General features: G+C 38.6%; 1 protein-coding gene and 1 pseudogene across 1 annotated transcript in view; both read left to right on the top strand.

Annotated features, from left to right (window-relative positions):
- The window catches only part of LOC139013836 (ER degradation-enhancing alpha-mannosidase-like protein 2), a 148,011-nt gene that overhangs the window by 101,858 nt on the left and 27,075 nt on the right, over window positions 1-19,078 (top strand). The window contains exons 15-17 of the mRNA XM_070420194.1: window positions 2,067-2,195; window positions 5,811-6,018; window positions 17,572-17,757. Of these exons, the coding sequence (XP_070276295.1) occupies window positions 2,067-2,195; window positions 5,811-6,018; window positions 17,572-17,757 (523 nt within the window). The remainder of the gene's footprint in view (window positions 1-2,066; window positions 2,196-5,810; window positions 6,019-17,571; window positions 17,758-19,078) is intronic.
- LOC139014549 (ubiquitin-like domain-containing CTD phosphatase 1 pseudogene) lies at window positions 9,439-11,918 on the top strand (annotated as a pseudogene).

The following is a 19,078-nucleotide window of genomic DNA, read 5'->3' as shown; positions in this document are numbered from 1 at the left end:
CTATATTTTCAAACTGCTGTTGGGAATTTGTGGATGTAGAAGGCTGACTGTAATTACAGGTTTTTGACTGTACATAACTCCTGTGTTGTTTAATGGTCAACTGTAATTGTTAAGAGCCATGGTTACTTCAGCAGGTACTGAACTCCTTTAACCCTAGAGGTATCCAAGCAGAGACTGAACAATTGTCAAAGGGTGACAAGCATTGGAAGAGTGTCTATGACCTCTAAGATACATTTTAACCTCTTTATGCCCATTCCTTCATTTTCCTTGTTGGAAGACAAAGTAAGAACCAGAAGCCTCACCCACGATTTAGCAGGACACTACTACATCGAGCAGTGAGTGAAAAAGAATGGTGAATAAAGAAAGCAGTTTAGTAGAAAGGAAAGAGCATAGCACTTAGTACTAGAACTTGATTTTGAGTTCTGGTCTTTAGCTTAGTGCTTACTAGTTCACCTCCTGAGCTTTAGTTTCTTAATGGTAGAGTGCAGTTAGTAATCATACTAACATCGTAGGGTTGTTGTGAAGACTAAATGAGATGATAGATGTGAACGTACTTTGTAAAGCAGTATACAAATGTAGTTTTTATAAGACACAGTACCTGTCTTTAGGAACTTCTTTGGTAAACTGTAAACAGTGAATCATAATACATAGCAGGATGAAACAAGTGCTGTTGGAGATGTGAAACCTGCATGCTATGAAAATGCAAAGGAAAATTTAATTTTATTTCTTGCCTCATTCAAAAAAGACTTCAGGCATCTTACAGGAGTATGTAAAATCTATCAAAATCATAAATTTAATTATTTTTAAAAAAAATATATTTTATTGATTTTTACAGAGAGGAAGGGAGAGAGATAGAGAGTCAGAAACATCGATGAGAGAAAAACATTGATCAGCTGCCTCCTGCACACCCCCCACTGAGGATGTGCCCGCAACCAAGGTACATGCCCTTGACCAGAATCGAACCTGGAACCTTTCAGTCCACAGGCCGACGCTCTATCCACTGAGCCAAACCGGTTATGGCAAAATCATAAATTTAGAAGTATGAATTTAGAAGAATGAAAGGATAAATAAGTTAAGGGTATAACATACATATAAGAAATGGGCTAATATAAAAATGTAGAGCATAAAATCATCTGTATTATGGATGGTGCGCAAATTTGGGTTTAAACTTCTTAGCAGCCAAAACAAATAGGGAGATATGTTTTAACATTTACACAGCTCAGCATCTGTAATAGTGCTGTGCACTAGAAATACAATGTAAGCCACTTAGGTTACTTTAAATTTCCTTGTAGCAATTTTTTTTAATAAGAAAAAAATAGGAATAAGTGAAGTTCATTTTAATACGCTTAAAATTAAATATCAAGATTTTTTTTTGCACTGACCTTTCAAAATCTGGTGTTTTTTACACTCAGCACACCTCAGTTCAGACTAGCCACATTTCAAGTGCTTAATAGCCACATGAAGCTAGTGGCACAAATAGGCACAGACAGAGCTATAAGTAAAAATAAACTAATTTTCAGGAAACATACAATTATTCTTGGAGCTGAGGCCACTAAGAAATTGTCCTTATTAAAAAAAAGACTGTATGATGTTATTAACTCCATCATTGATTGGCTTTTAGAGTTGAAAATACAAGTACTTCAGGGACTGGGCAGAAAACAAGAAATGTTTGAAGTTGCTGGTTTTTGGAGTGGGGATTTGTACAAATTGGGACAATCCTGGAGTAGGCACGTCTTTGCCTGAAAAATGTTTACATTCAAAATTTTAAAAGTACTGCTGGTTAAATAAAACTTGGACTACTGTATGCTAGTTATAGCTCCTGATTTAGATACCAAGCAGATGCTAGGTCACAAACCTATAAGATTATCATGAAAACACCCCTTCCCAGAAAAAATGCATTTGCACACAGTGTTTTGTATATTGTTTTAGGGATTTAAGACCTAAGCCAAGAATTTCAGATGTAATGTGGGATTGTGTTTCCAGTGTCTGGAAGGGATATCTTGCTCTTTATATATATTTTTTCATATTTATAACTTATTCTGCCTTTTCTCTACTCCCTGTGATAGACGGAAGGAGTTACAAAGCGTTTGGCAGAAAAGAATGACTTTGTGATCTTCCTGTTTACACTGATGACGAGTAAGAAGACATTCTTACAAACAGCAACCCTCATTGAAGATATTTTGGGTGTTAAAAAGGTATGTCCTCCGACAGGTGGGTAACCAGGTGGGAGAGAGTCTCAGCTGATTGGATTCTGGAACCTTAATTAATGTACAGAACCCTTTTAAAAGAAAAATTCTTCCGTACTCCTAGTGTTAAATAATTTTTTTGTGTTACTTAAATACATCTGTATTCAAGTAAAAATTAGGTTATACTTTTTATACTAATGGGTCTTATATGACTATAGAACCTAAACAAATTGAAATCAAAGTAATTATAAAACTCAAAAGTTCAGATTGACATAATGAATTTAATGTGATAGCTAATGTCACTTTGCCAAAATCAAATTGCCCCGCACTCACTAATTATTATAATGCAGATCTTTTTAGCATACCTACTGCTACATGCTGTGTGACTTCATTCTCTTACCACTTTATTTGAACTGCTGTGAAACCTTCATTTATTAGGATATGTTTCCCTTGGTAATTTTTGACTTTCACTTTTACTTAAGTTTACCTGTGTTTTTCTCCCATTAGTTGTCAACAGTTAATGTTAATTGACACCAACACAGGAGACACAGGTAATGATCACTGAAGTGTGGCCACTTGGTCATAAGATGTACATTCAAATGATCCAGAATATGCTTTAAAAAAACTATGATTGAAATGAAAGCACTAAATTAAAAACTTATCATTGCAATCTCCCAGACCCTAAAAACATACCCATAGACATCTGTTAGAGAACCACTATATTAGATTTTTGGTGTTATGCTTCTTCGGACCTGAAACTTCCTTCCTTTCCCAGTATTTGTCCCATACGTCCATGCTGGTTGCAATTTGGCAGAATTCTTTTACTACTCGGGAGGCAGGAGCAGCCTCCTAGCGTTGGCATTGCTGGGAAAAGGGCACCCCCGTGCATTGTGTTGTCCCCAGCTTTCACTTCTGTCTTTTCGCTGTACTTTCCTCAGGTCCTGTTTGTTATCACCCAAGCGGAAGATGCATAAGTGGCCCATTGTCTGTAGGAACACATTGGAAATGTGTGCAGGTCCCAGACAGACCCTTTGTGTCCTTTGATAAAAAGGTTTTGTTGTTTTTCTACTAACTGTGCTCCAGCCAGTGTGAGAGAAGGGGCTTCCAGTCTTCCTGGCAGTATCAGCATGGGAGTCTAGAATTGCTTTTCCTGTGTTGCCAAAATGTTGATGAGTTCTGCTAGATATTATGGGTATCTTGGAACATTTTGCAAGGGAGGCAGACACCATAAGAAGGAACCCAAGCCACAAACTGGGAAAAGGTATTTGCAACCCATGCAACTGACAAAGGATTGGTAGTCAAAATTTATCAAGAATTCTTACAGATTGGCAAGAAAATGAAATAGTTCAGTAGAAAAATGGACAATGATATGAACACGCATTTCACAGAGGAGAAACAAATGGTTCAAAAGTATAAGAAAAGATACTTAACCTCATTGATACTTAGGGAAATGCAAATCAAGACCACAGTTAGAGAAAATAGAGCAAATTTGGTGAGACTGTATATCGTTGACCACACTTTTCTAGTGATGATACTGTTTTATATCAGCAGAATATCTTTATCTTTCTTCTGTTTTCTACTTTAACATGCATATATACCCTGTGACCCAGCACCTAGGTATGCACTGCCCTGGGGGCCAGGACATCAGTACCGCAACCTGAGTCTCAGGCATGCTCATGGGAAAGCTCATTCCGAGAACAGTGATTCTTAGAAATGAAAACACTGAACTGAAGCCAAGAGGTTGTACAGTCAATTCAGTGGGTCTGCCAGCTAAATAGAAAAGATCAAAGTGTATCATGTAAGGGTATTGTTTGAAGAAGTTTTTGTTTCTTATTTATACATGTATCTATGCATTCACATATGTATGTTTACTGGGTAATTATGGATATTTCTAATCTTGGGCATTGTAAGAATGGTTTGTAAGCCACTGCCCCAGAAAAACTGCACATGTGCATCAAGAAACACAGAACAAAAAACTGAAACCAAGTCTGTGATCTATCTTCAGGAGAATGGGTAAATAAATGTACTCCATTCACACAATAGAACACAGGCATAACTCCAAGGTACTGCGGGTTCAGTTCCAGACCACTGCAGTAAAGCAAGAGTTTCACAAAGTGAGTCGTCGTCTTTTTGCTGGTGGAAATTTTTCCTTCTACTTGTTAAAACTGCAACATCTGTGAAGTACAATAAAGCAAAGCGCAAAAAAACGAGGTATGCCTGTGTTAGAAAGTGGTGGGAAAAAAGGAACTGTTGCTAAAGGCAACAGCACAACTGAATCATAGAAATTATTGCTAGAAGTCAGTTGCAGAAGATTGGATATAGTATATCATTTTTATAAAGCTCAGAAATAACTAAACATAAATCATATGATAAAACTGTTTTTAAAGGCAAAGAAGTAATAAAATTCAGGATAGTGGTCATTGCCTCTGGCAGAGAGGCATGGAGATGTGATAGTAAAGGCGTGTGCAGCTATTCACTTTGTTATGCTTTATACCATATGTTATGCATCAAATAAATAAAAATTAAAATACATTTGACCCTTGAGCAACACAGGTTTGAACTGCATGGATCCATTATACATAGATTTTTTAATTAAATATTTTTTCTTTAAATCGTGTATTACATGAACTTTTCTCCTTTTAAAACATCTTTATATTTTTCAGATAATACTTGCTACTCTTCCTCCCACTAATTTACTTAACTTCTCCTGGATTGGGTATTTCTCTGTCACAGAGAGTACTATAATCACATAACAAAAAGCATTTTATAAAATTTAATTCTCATTTTATCTAGGAATAGAAGGAAAATTCCTTAATATCTATTAAAACTTACAGCAAACATTAAACTTAATGTTAAACTTTGGAAATAATTTTATTGAAGTCAAGAAACAGGCAAGAATGCCTATCACTTTCTCTAGATAATTGGTTACTTGTGCATATACAGAAGGAGACACCTATAGGAATGTTCATTGCAACATTGTTCAATAGTGAAAATTTGTAGTTCATATATATATGTTGTGGAGTAAAACAATGAAAAACAAGTGAACTAGAGCTACTTGTATCAGTGTAGGTAAATCTCAGTGTTGACTGATAAGGTGGTATATGATGGCATTCACACTACAGGCAGAATAGTACCATATGTTTTTATGGAAATATAAGTATAAAAACATGGGAATAACAAATACAAAGTTCAAAATAACGATTACCTCTGGGGAGAGAGAAGGGAATGCAAGTAGGTGGGGAAACACGGTCCTTCAGCTATATTTGCAATATGTTACTTCTTCAAAAGAAACCATCTGTAGCAAGAATGGCAGTTTATGATTCATAAAACTTGAGTGATAGGTATTTTGTTTGTTTGTTTAAATAGGTAAAATGAGCAAAGGTAGAAAATAAGAACAGTGGTGCTCAAAGGGTTTAATCCTCAGACTGGTCCTAGGAAGTAGGTTAGTCCCATTTGACAAATGAGCAAACAGACTTAGAGAGGTTCTATAATTTACTTCAGCTGTAAATTGCAGAGCTGGGATTTGAATCTAAGTGGCCACATTCTTAGGGGAATGCAAGAGAGGAGCACATCTAATTTCTAATGCACTGAGCACAGGGATTGTTTTATTTGTGTCTTCTGTAGGAAATGATCCGGCTAGATGAAGTCCCCAATCTGAGTTCCTTGGTATCCAATTTCGATCAACAGCAGCTTGCTAATTTCTGCCGGATTCTGGCTGTCACCATTTCAGAGATGGATACAGGGAATGATGACAAGCACACACTTCTTGCCAAAAATGCTCAGCAGAAGAAGAGCTTGAGCTTAGGGCCTTCTGCAGCTGAAATCAACCAAGGTAACGTCTCTAAACTCTCAGAAATTTAAGATTGTAGCTCTGAGACACCTTTCTAAATCATGTAGCCTTTTCAGTATCTCTAGAGCTTAATCTATGTGAGGGTGTTTGTTCATCATTGGAGGGCCAAGTCTGTAGTATTCATCAGATTTTTGAATGGATCAGAACCTCAAAAAAGTTAAGAATCATTGTTTGTCAGAGTCACAAAAACCTGTACTTTTGATGCACTAAGTCTCTCTGGGCCTTTATTCTATAGGTTATGCGCACGCGCACACGTGTATATACAAGATTATTCATTGCGGCATTGTAATAACAAAAGACTAGAAATAATCTAAATGTTCATTAGCAAGAGACTGCCTAGTTTAAAGAATATTTATATAATGGAAAATTATGTAGCTTTTAAGAAAAAAGAATGAAGAAAATCTCTATATACTGATATAGAAAAATCTCCAACGTGTATTAATCGTAAAAAAGGAAAATACAGAACTGTGTGTATAATACTTTTTGTATTAAGGCAGGGAGGGGGGACTAATATCATATGTATTTGTTTGCTCGTATGTAGTATGCATAAACTGAAAGCATACACAAGAAAACTAAAGTGGCTACCTGTTAGGCATGGGTGTATTATTTTATGTATGTTTGATTTTAAACCATGTGGATATATTGGTTATTTAAATAGGAAAAAAAATACGATTCTAACTCATCTATTCCATCTATTGCTTTTTGGTAGCAAAAGAACTCTGTTCTATTGTCCTGGCCTAAGCAGGTTTTGGGGGAAATTAGGCATATATCTGTTTGATCATAAGAGTATAGATGATTTATATTTGAACTAAAACATTATGTCTTGCCCTAGACGGTTTGGCTCAGTGGATACAGAGTCGGCCTGAGGACCAAAGGGTCCCAGGTTTGATTCCAGTCAAGGGCACATGCCCAGATTGCGGGCTCCATCCCCAGTGTGGGGTGTGCAGGAGGCAACCAGTCGATGTGTTTCTCTCACATCAATGTTTCTCTCTCTCTTTCTTTCCCCCTCCCTTCCACTCTCTCTAAAAATCAATGGAAAAAATGTCTTCAGGTGAGGATTAACAACAACAAAAAAGCTAGTTCTAGAAATACAGTTGATTTTAAAAAATCTCATGTTTACCATAGGGTTAACCAAATAACCAAGGTAGAATAATAAAAATTTCACATTAAAAAACAGCACTAGGAAACTACAACCATTTTACAGCAGCCCTAATGATACTTTGAAAACAATACTCTGTTTCTACAGTCCAGTTGACTGGATGAGTGCATTCCCAGGCCTATCTCTGCAGAATTGCTACATGCTACCCAGCAGCCTTCCTTCTAAATACTGTGTCTGAGTCTTCTACTAACTCCATTAATGTTCTGGTTTTAGTTATGAACATATGACTATAGATCAGTGGTTCTCGACCTTCCTAATGCTGCGACCCTTTAATACAGTTCCTCATGTTGTGGTGACCCCCAACCATAAAATTATTTTCGTTGCTACTTCATAGCTGTAATTTTGCTACTGTTATGAATCCTAATGTAAATATCTGATATGCAGGATGTATTTTCATTGTTACAAATTGAACATAATTAAAGCATAGTGATTAATCACAAAAACAATATGTAATTATATATGTGTTTTCCAATGGTCTTAGGCGACCCCTGTGAAAGGGTCGTTCGACCCCAAAGGGGTCACGACCCACAGGTTGAGAACCGCTGCTATAGATGGTCATAACTATACTTGTAGGTTATTAAGGAATGTAATTTTACACTTTTTAGTCATGTGAAAACAGAAGTGTGTGAACTCTGTGGACCCCAGGTTAGTGGTTCTCCCTTCAGCTTGTTTTTCTCTCTGAGTCCTTAGCCTTCCTTGGTCTGTGTAGGCTTTTCTTATGACTGGAGGAGTACTCGGTTAGTAAATCATAAAATATACATTCTTAAAATCATGTTACCTCAAAGCTAATTTAAACATACACATACATATACACTGACAAAGCTCACATAGCTTAATCTCCTGCTATATTGCTGATATTGAGCCAGAAGAACATTTACCCAGAACTGATTTTATGTAATCCTTCAAGCATCTCTGTGAAGTAGAGATTAGTATCTCCATTGCACAGATTAGGAAACTGAGGGTCATAAAAGTTCAGTATTGGATACCTGTGTGTGCTGAGGCACAAAGTAACTTTCAACTTTTAATTTTCCATTTAAGTAATCTGTTTTATTCTGTTAGTATTGATTACCTTCATGTACCTGCTTGTAAGCTGACTTAAGTAAAACCAGTACTACCCATCATCCTTGGGGAATGAGGTTTTCTTGTCACTCGGTTTTTTAATTAACTGAGTTTTAACCCCAAGGTAGTTTTCTTTGATTTGGGAGATTAAAAAAAGAAAGTTTTGCCCTAGCCAGTATGGTTAAGAGTCATCCTGTGCACTGAAAGTTCGCAGGATCAATTCCCATCAGGGCACATGGTTGTGGGCTTTTTCTCTCTCTTCTTTCATCTCTCTAACAAAAATAAAAACATTAAAAAAGAAGTCTTTATGAAATACTAGGTTCACTTTCATACCTGTGTGGCTAACATCCTGTATAATAAAGAGGTAATATGCAAATTGACCCTCACGCCCTCATGTCACAAGATGGCTGCCCCCACATTGTCACGAGATGGCCAGCAGGGGAGGGCAGTTGTGGGCAATCAGGCCAGCAGGGGAGCAGTTAGGTGTCAATCATGCTTGCAGGGGAGCAGTTAGGGGGTGATCAGGCTGGCAGGGGAGCAGTTAGGTGTCAACCAGGCCGGCAAGGGAGCAGTTAGGGGGTGATCAGGCTGGCAGGCAGAAGCGGTTAAGAGCAATCAGGCAGGCAGTCAGGCGAGTTGTTAGGAGCCAGCAGTCCCGGATTGTGAGAGGGATGTCCCCCCAGGGGTTCCAAATTGGAGAGGGTGCAGGCTGGGCTGAGGGACACCCCACCCCCCCCCCCCACCCCCAGTGCACGAATTTTGTGCACCAGGCCTATAGTATGATATAATCTCCGTGTGATGTCTGCTTATATCTTTTGGAATAAAGCTTTATTAAATGTATTTTAGCACATGATGTACAGGGTCTAGGTCTTCCCAGCTCTCCGACCATAATTCTATTTCTACTCCCACATTCCACACACATTCTTCCCAGTCAAATGCACTGAGGCGGCCAAGGTGAACATAAGTAAATCACATACAGTAGATGAGAAAAATCTTAGTCCTCAGTGTTATCATTCTTTAATTGAATCCCAATAATGTGAGTACTTTTAAATAGAGGTATGTGTAGCAGTCAGCTCTGGCTGCCATAACAAGGTACCATAGATTGGGTGGCTTAAATAACAGAAATTAATTTTCTCACAGTTCTGGAGGCTAGAGATCCAAGATCAAGATGCCATCAATGTTGGTTTTTGCTGAGGCCTCTCTTCCTGGCTTATAGCCAGCCACCTTTTCACTGTGTCCTTATGTGGCCTCTCCTCTGTGTGTGCACAGAGAGAGAGATGTTTGGTGTCTCTTCTTATATAAGGACACTGGTCCTGTGGATTAGGGCCCTATCTGATGACCTCACTTAATTACCTCCCCAAAGGCCCTGCCTCCAAATACAGTTGTATTGTATGTAGATCAGGGCTTTCAGTGTATGCATTTGGGAAGGGGACAGGGGGAGATACACAATTTGGTTCATGATGGTTTAGACAACTGAAGCATGTAGGATGCTGCCAAAAACTTGGTTTTGTTTTTCAATATACTGTAACTCTGAACTAGTTTTCTTGCCCAGCAAATTAATGCTTCATCTTATCTTCCTGGAACTCCGATAATTTAAATGTTAGAGCCCTTTTGGGGATTCTCAGAACTACTAGTTGTCCCTTTTATCAATTCAGATGGAACAGATGGCTCCATCGGGGTGGGAGGGAGGATCATTCAAGATTTTAGAGATACAGATGAAGCTACAGGACCAGATAGTTATCAGTTTATAGGTGACACTGAGCTGAAAGGAGCTGATTTATGCAATACATGAGTTAGGATGGAATTCAGAATCATCTCTGAGCTGAAAAGCAGGGCCTAACCCAGCCGTGGGCACACTACGGCCCGCGGGCCGGATCCAGCCCGTTTGAAATGAATAAAACTAAAAAAAAAAAAAAAAAAGACCGTACCCTTTTATGTAATGATGTTTACTTTGAATTTACATTAGTTCACACAAACACTCCATCCATGCTTTTGTTCCGGCCCTCCGGTCCAGTTTAAGAACCCACTGTGGCCCTCGAGTCAAAAAGTTTGCCCACCCCTGGCCTAACCTGTGAGAGGAAAATTTTCAGGAGTGTTCTGGACATACTGGTGTTTCAACAAGAAGAGAGAAGAGGTCTGCTTTTGCAGTTCTCGGAAGTAGTGGGTGTTTTGGTCGTCAGCCAGTTTAACATTAACAGTGTGTTAGAGCTACTGATAAGGCTGTGAGAATACAAAGACTGTAGAGTGCAGGGGTGCCAGTCCCCTGAGACTGTATATAAGTTGGTGAGTTTAATTGGGACTGCCTTGTGGGAGCGAGGGGGAGTCCATTGCTTTCATCAGCTTTTCAAGAAATGAGTGATTTCATAAAAGCACAGGAATCAGTGGTGGGAGTCAGAGTGTCAGAACCCTGCATCCTGGGCAGGTCACATCTGAAAGACTGTATTCAGTGTCCAGGTCTTAGGAACTGTCTTGTGAGGAACAGCTAAAGAAACCGGAGAAAGGTTCCTGCGTCCGCTGCCGACGGTCCCGCTGTGCTCCGGCTGTATTTTTCTGAACAAAAGTTGCCTCAACATATGTTTTAAGGATGACTCTCCCTATCATCATAAAGTGGGGTGGACAGGAATATTCAGTGACCCCACTTTCAGAAGATGATACTGTGCTGGATCTCAAACAGTTTCTCAAGACCCTTACAGGAGTGCTACCAGAATGACGGAAATTACTTGGACTTAAAGTTAAAGGCGCAAACCTGCAGAAAAAGATGTTAAGCTTTGGAGCTCTCAAACTGAGACCAAATACTAAAATCATGATGATGGGAACTCGTGAGGAGAGCTTGGGAGATGTCTTAGGTCCGCCTCCTGACAACGGTGATGTTGTCAATGACTTTGATATTGAAAATGAAGTAGTTGAAGTAGAAAATAGGGAAGAAAACCTGAAAATTTCTCGCAGAGGAAAAGAATACAAAGTGGAAATTTTGAATCCACCCAGGGAAGGGAAAAAGCTTTTGGTAATAGACGTTGATTATACGTTATTTGACCATAGGTCTTGTGTAGAGACTGTGGTAGAATTAATGCGGCCATATCTTCGTGAATTCCTAACATCTGCATATGAGGATTATGACGTTATTTGGTCTGCAACAAATATGAAGTGGATTGAAGCTAAAATGAAAGAGCTGGGAGTGAGCACAAATGCAAATTATAAGATCACCTTCGTTTTGGACAGTGCTGCTATGATGACAGTGCATACGCCAAGGAGAGAATTAATAGATGTAAAGCCTCTTGGTGTTTTATGGGGGAAGTTTTCAGAGTTTTACAGCAAAAAGAACACCATTATGTTTGATGACATAGGAAGAAATTTTCTAATGAACCCACAGAATGGACTAAAGATAAGGCCTTTTATAAAAGCCCACCTAAATCGAGATAAAGACAAAGAACTTTTCAAATTAACTCAGTACCTCAAGGAAATAGCAAAATTAGATGACTTTTTGGACCTAAATCACAAATATTGGGAAAGATATCTCTCAAAGAAGCAAGGACAGTAGTTCCAAGTTACGCTGGCAGTTATTGAAGATACTTGAGATCCACGAACCCTTGCTTTTATGCTAGAAATCTTTGTAATAGTGCTGCACACTGAAGCAAATACCATACTGCTTATACTTGGTCTTCCAGTGCTTTATAAATCTAATTTTATATTTTTTGAAGATCACAGCAATACGCTAAAAATATTCTCTCTTTTTCCCCTGTGTGAATATATTGTTACTCTTGAAAAATATTTTCTCCAGGATTGAGTACTGAGGTGCCCCCCTCCTCCCACTCACACAAAAAAAGTGGACAGAAATGTAGTATACTCAACAATATCATTTTGAGATTTTGGAAACAAGTTATGTGTTACGTTCCTGGCTTATTTGTGTTGTTGTTGGACTAAATCTAAGACCAATTCCGTCTTGAAACTATTGCTTTTCCTTTTAAAACAAACAACAACAACAAAATAGATATATATATCTATCTCCCCCCCCCCCCCCCCCCCGTAAGGAACCTAGTTTGGTATGCTTAAAATCACCATTTTTTTAAAAAATTCTTTTGTTATAGACACAATTTCTCTTCTCATCCACTATTGACATCTCTAAATTGTGAGCTTTCTTTTTTTTTCTTCACTTAAAGTATTACAAAGGGTATTACATAAATGTCCTTTTTTTCCCCCCCGCCCTTGACAAGCCCCTGCCCTCCCTTACCCCCCCAGTGTCTTATGTCCATTAGTTATGCTTATATGGATGCATACAAGTCCTTCAGTTGATCTCTTACTCCCCTCCCTCCTGTCCCCCAACCCTCCCTGGCCTTCCCACTGCAGTCTGACAATCAGTTTGAGGCAGCTCTGCCACTGTATTTATTATTGTTCAAAAGTTTGTAATGGTCTTAATTATCCATGAAAGAGTGAGATCATGTGGTATTTTTCCTTCATTGACTGGCTTGTTTCACTTAGCATAATGCTCTCCAGTTCCATCCATGCTGTTGCAAATGGTAGGAGTTCCTTCTTTTTAACAGCAGCATAGTATTCCATCGTGTAGATGTACCACAGTTTTCTAATCCATTCATCTACTGATGGGCACTTAGGCTGTTTCCAGATCTTAGCTATGGTGAATTGTGCTGCTATGAACATCTGGGTACATATATCCTTTCTGATTGGTGTTTCTGGTTTCTTGGGATATATTCCTAGAAGTGGGATCACAGGGTCAAATGGGAGTTCCATTTCCTAAATTGTGAGCTTTCTCTTTGGTTGTATGTGTGTCAGTGTTTGAGTAAAACTGCAAAACGTCAGCTGTAATACTGATATATCATAGTATGAAAAATAGAAAACATAAGATTGAAGAATAAAAATAAGGAACAAGAATGTTTCTTTTTGGTGGCTAAGTAGAAACATTTATGCCTAAAAGTATTGTCATAAAAGCAGAGGCAATACATTTCAAAATGAGACATATCACTGATTCAGCCCTAAAATGCATGAACAAAAGTGTGTGTTCTAACTATATCTTGCCTAAGTGCAACACTGTTTCAGTGAAAATACCTAGCCATAAGCTTAAAAAAAAATTGTTTGAAATGCTTAAGCCTGCAGATACCTAATGTGACCACTCTTTTGTGTTGACAGTATTGGTTTATACAATTCTTGTATTTGAAAGGAATCTGATCCTTTTAAATTAACATGGTGTGTATTATTCTTACGGGACTATTTCAGTGGTGTAAATAATAAATACCTTTTCTTTTTAAAAAAAAGAAGAAGCTGGAAAAAAGAGGTGTGAGAGTAAGAATTCAGCTTTGTGAAGATTTTCATGTAGAATCCAATCTCATTTATTCATTTTTGGGAAAAAGTAATTTATATCTAAGGTTTAAAAAATGTGTAAGGTACAAAAAGAACAACAGATTACAGTAGAAAGTTTGTTCCCCTCCCCATGGTAACTGAGTACCATTTTTTCATGTATCCCTTCAGAGATATTGCCCAATCATGGGGGTGGAGGAGTGAAGAGAGAGATTGACTCCCTGTGTGTACAGATGGTAAAATAAGCATCATTCCACCTCTGGCTTTTAACTTTATTTTGCAAAGTATTCCATTCCAGTACATTTGGAATTATCTTATTCCTTTTTACAGCTACATAGTATTCTTTTATACTGTAACTAGAGGCCCGGTACACAAATTCATGCACGGTGGAGTCCCTCGGCAACCCTCGGCATGGCCTGAGGGGATTGGGTCAAAACCAGCAATCCAATGCCACTTGCTGCTCCTGCCTGCTGCTCCCGCTCATCCCGCCCCGCTGCGCCCAGTCAGTTCTGATCTGGAGAGGCTCGCACCGCCACAGTGGTGCTCGCCAGCCGTGAGCCCTGCATCTGGCACAGGTGGGGGACGCAATCGGCCCTCCGGGCTGGGCGGTGGGACGCCCTTGCCGGCCTAGGATCCGGATCCGTCCTGCTGACGTTCGCGCCAGTTATCAGGAGCCACCTGGTGGCCGCTTTTATATCATTTCTTGTGGAGTGTCTAGGGAGGGGAAGTGGCCACAGTGCCTGAGGCTGACTTCCAGGAGGCCGGCGGCGCTGTCGGGATTTTGCCGGTGGCACCAGTCTGTCGGTGCTGGCGGCACCAGTCTGTTGGTGCCTGGCCCATTCTCTGGAGATTGGACCTGCAAGACTACTGAGGGAGGGAGTGGCTGCCACCCAGCTGGTGGGCCACCAGCACAGGTCGGTCAGCTGAGCAGCTCTCCCACTGTGGGAGCACACTGACCACCAGGGGGCAGCTCCTGCATTGAGCGTCTGCCCCCTGGTGGTCAGTGCACATCATAGCGACCCATTGACCAGTCATAACAGTCGCTTAGGCTTTTATATAGATAGATTTATTTAGTCCCCTATTGATGGGAATTTGGTGTGTTTCAAGTCTTTGTTCCTACAAATAACAACCTTGCGCATAGCTTATGATGTGCTGGATATTTGCCTTTTAAACTTTGATAGATGTTGACAAATTACACTTCCAAGGAACTGGTTCATCTTCCCACTCTGTATACCCTTCCCAGAACAGGGCCTTTTTAAACTTCCTGGTATTTGTCAAACTGATAAGTAAACATTGTTATCTCAAAGAAAAACAAAAACCAAAAGAGCTATCTCAGTGTATTTTTTTAAATTGAGGTGAAAGTAACATAAAGTAACTATTTAAAGTTAACAATGCGGTGGCATTTAGTATATTTATAACTGTGCATTTATGTTTATCTATCTAGTTCCAAAACCATTCATTGCTCCAAAAAGAAACCATACACATTAAGCAGTTATTTCCCATTATCCTCAACTCCTGGCAATCACCTGCTTTCTGTGTGTATATTTGTCTATTCTGGAATCATACATATGTGGCCTTTTGTACCATGTATCATGCTTCTTTCACTTAGCATGATGTCAATCACTGTAGCATGTCACTATTCCATTCCTTTTTATGGTTGAATAATATTCATTGTATGTATATAGTACAGTTTGTCCTTTTGTTGGATAGACATTTGGGTTTTTATCTTTTGGTTATTGTGAACATGTGTGTACATGTATTTTTTGAACACCTGTTTTCATTTCTTTGAGGTATATATTTAGGAGTGTAATTGCTGGATCATATGATAATTCTGTGTTTAACTTTTCAAAGAAAAGTTAATTTGTAGTTTTAATTCACTTTTTTAAAATGAGGTCAAACATTATTTTCTAGTCACTCCCTAATGTATAAAGGATGGAAAGAGGGCTAAGATTATTTGCTTAGCTCTGTGCTGGGACTAAATTTATATGACTTTATATAATCGTCCTAACTAATTACTTTGTTTTAAAATTTTTAAAGAATTTTCTTTAATATTTTTTTGAATTTTACTTTAAAATTTTTCATTATGGGGAACATCCCACATATAAAAGTAGAGACATATATGACACACATGACTGTATACTGATCTTCCTTTAACCATCACTTAACTTAGACGTTGTCAACTGATGGCCTGTCTCTATCTCTATCTCTACCCCCATTCACTTCTCCCTTACTCACTTTAAAATATATATATTTTAAAAAATTTATTTCAGAGAGGAAAGGAGAAGAAGAGATAGAAATATCAGTGATGAGGGAGAATCATTGATTGGCTACCTTCTGCCTGCCCCCCACTGGGGATTGAGCTCTCAACCTGGCATATGCCCTGACTGGGAATCGAACCATGACCTCCTGGTTCATAGATAGATAGTCAGCTACTGAGCCACACCAGCTGGGCTTCCCTTCCTCACTTTGGATTATTTTGAAGCAAATCCCAGACATCATAAAAATTTCACCTGTATATATTTTAGTGTTTCCACAAGATAATGACTCTTTTTAAACAGAACTCCAGTACCATATCATACACTACCAAATTAATAGTAATATATTGATATTATGAAATATTTATTAGGTTTGAATTAGATGACACGTTTGCCTGTTTCAAAAAAATCTATAGATTCAAAATGGTGTTCATTGAAAAGTTTCCCTCCCACTCTATTCCCATTGGCCTAATTTTCATTGCCTTCAGCAGCTGCTATTTTCTATCCTTCCTGGAAGATTTAATGCACATACAAGCAAATATGTACAGATATTAGCCTTATTTTAAAGAAGGTTAATGATATTGACAAGATTTGAACCCAGATTTCCCTGCTTTCTAAGTTTATTATGTTCTCTTATGCTGATCAGGATTTCTATCTTACTCATAGGAGTTGAATAATTATCCAGTTAGAGGAGTTGGGTTAAGAAAAAAAAAAAAAAGGCTTAACTGATGATCAAAAATAGATCCAGAGACATAGAAGCATCGAACGGACCGTCAAACCTCAGAGGAAAGGCAAGGGAGGATGGGGGAGGGGGGTAACAGTTCAACCAAAGGACTTGTATGCATGCATATAAGCATAATCAATGAATACAGACAGTAGCGGGTGAGGGCACGTCCTGAGGGGTGGGAGCAGCTGGGGAGAGGTCAATGGGGGAAAAAGAAGACATATGTAATACTTTCAACAATAAAGAATTCAAATTTTTTTTAAAAAGGCTTACCTTTTTTTCTTCTGCCTTTTTTCTTCCCTGTACTTGCTTATTACAGGAAAATCAAACTATAGATAAGTAGTTTTAAAAGAAGCATTTATATGCACTTCTCAGAAACAACCACAGTAAATGCCTTAGAACATATCTTTTCTTTATGTACATATTTAAAGAAGTAAAGTTTCAAATTTTTTAAGAAAACAGACCCAAGCCGATACTGTTTAAGTAACATTTAAGCACCTTTTTGTAAGTAAATTTAAACATCTTTTGGAGTCACTGTATAGAGAGGTATGTGTCACCATTCTTAGTATCTGTGTTGTATTCTGTTGTTTGAATATATCCTGTTTAATCAATATACTCTTAATGAACATGTAGTTATTTCTTTTTGTTATTATAGAAACCACGCCACTGAACATCTATGTACAGCTGTCTTTGTATTACATAATTGGTTATTTCCTTATGGTAAATTTCCAGTAATAGACCCCATGGCTCAAAGACACACAGATTTAAGGCATAAGTTATTCTAATTTATATTTCCATCAGTAGATATAAGAGAGTGTTTTTCCTTGCATCTACTAAAATTATGTGTTTCTATAACTTTATTACTATTTTACCGTTGTTTGGCCTTTCATTTTAAAGGGAGACTGTGGCTGAATAGCTGCTGTCAGGTTAGAAATCATTCCTGTCATGCAGGTGAGGGGCTGGTAATTTGTTCAGGGCTTTAGAGCTGGTCTCTGTTTTGAACATTTCTTCTTTTGTTCTTTCTTCTGCAGCGGCCCTTCTCAGCATCCCTGGCTTTGTTGAACGGCTTTGCAAGCTGGCAACTCGAAAGGTATCAGAGTCAACGGGCACAGCCAGCTTCCTTCAGGAGTTGGAGGAGTGGTACACATGGCTCGACAATGCCTTGGTGCTAGATGCTCTGATGCGAGTGGCTAATGAGGAATCAGAGCACAGTCAAGGTACTTGTAGTGGGTCTCCTGAGAGGTGGATTCCTGAAGCCATTCTTGACCTCTTTCCCAAAGAGGATAAATTGAAATTTTCTCTAACTAGAATTTTTCCTCAGGGAATCCTAGAGCATGATTATTAAGATTATTTTGCTAGCTAGTGACAGAAATCCCTTTGAACTCCCTCTAAGGCAGCGGTTCTCAAGCTGTGGGTCGCGACCCCTTTGGCGGTGGAACGACCCTTTCACAGGGGTCGCCTAAGACCATCCTGCATATCAGATATTTACATTACGATTCATAACAGTAGCAACATTACAGTTATGAAGTAGCAACGAAAATTTATGGTTGGGTCACAACATGAGGAACTGTATTTCAAGGGCCAGAAGATTGAGAACCACCGCTCTAAGGGTTCCAGTCTGATTGGAGGGACTATGGCTTGGTAGCACAATCAGAGAGACTGTTTGGAGCCAATAACCAGAGCATTCTTAGGAACCCAAAGAGTTCTTGCTCTGTCTCCTTTTCCTTTAGTCTTCTCTTTTTTCTTTTCTGATGAGTAGGCTGCCTAGTAAATGTGTAGGGTTCTAGTCTCGGCTCCAGCTACATGGTGAAGGAGTCTGGCCCATCTTGGGTCATTTGCCCAACCCTGAAGCATTTGACTCTGGCCAGCAGGATGGGGTCAGATTATACAAACCTAGTAATTCTCACTGTAATCACATACAGATAAAATTGAAGGGAGGAAAGTCTGGGGCGTTATATGGACCTGCCTCCCCAGTGAAACTATAAACAAAACTTATTTTTTTAAAAAAGGCATCTAGTTTAGGAAGCAGTAAAACTATATTTATAGATGATACGATCTTTTCTATAGAAAGACCTAAAGAATTCACTAAAAAACCACTAAACTAGTAAATGAGTTCAACGAAGATAGAAGCTTAATTTCAAGATATGAGCTCAACATACAGAAATTAATTCTATTTCTCTACAGTAGCAATTAACAAACTAAAATGAAGTTAAAACAATTTCATTTATAAGAATATCAAAAAGAATGAAGTACTTAGAGATACATTTAATAAATGCAAAACTTATACTCTGAAAATTATAAAACATTATTGAAAGAAATTAAAGAGACCTAAATAAATGGAAAGACATCTCATGTCTTGTGTTTATGGATCAGAAGACTCAGTATTTTTAAGGTAGCAGTACTCCCCATCTTGATCTACAGATCCATCTGCAGATTCAACCCAGTTCCTGTCAAAATCCCAGCTGGCTTCTTTGCAGAAGTGGACTAGCTGGTCCTAAAATTCTATGGAAAAGCAAAGGTTCCAGAAACGCCAAAACA

This window comes from Myotis yumanensis, unplaced genomic scaffold (genome assembly GCF_028538775.1).
Source record: "Myotis yumanensis isolate MYYU_CA2020_CCGP unplaced genomic scaffold, mMyoYum1.0.hap1 SCAF_7, whole genome shotgun sequence".
In the NCBI taxonomy this organism is placed as follows: Eukaryota; Metazoa; Chordata; class Mammalia; order Chiroptera; family Vespertilionidae; genus Myotis; species Myotis yumanensis.
This window is presented reverse-complemented; position numbering and strand designations above follow the sequence as displayed.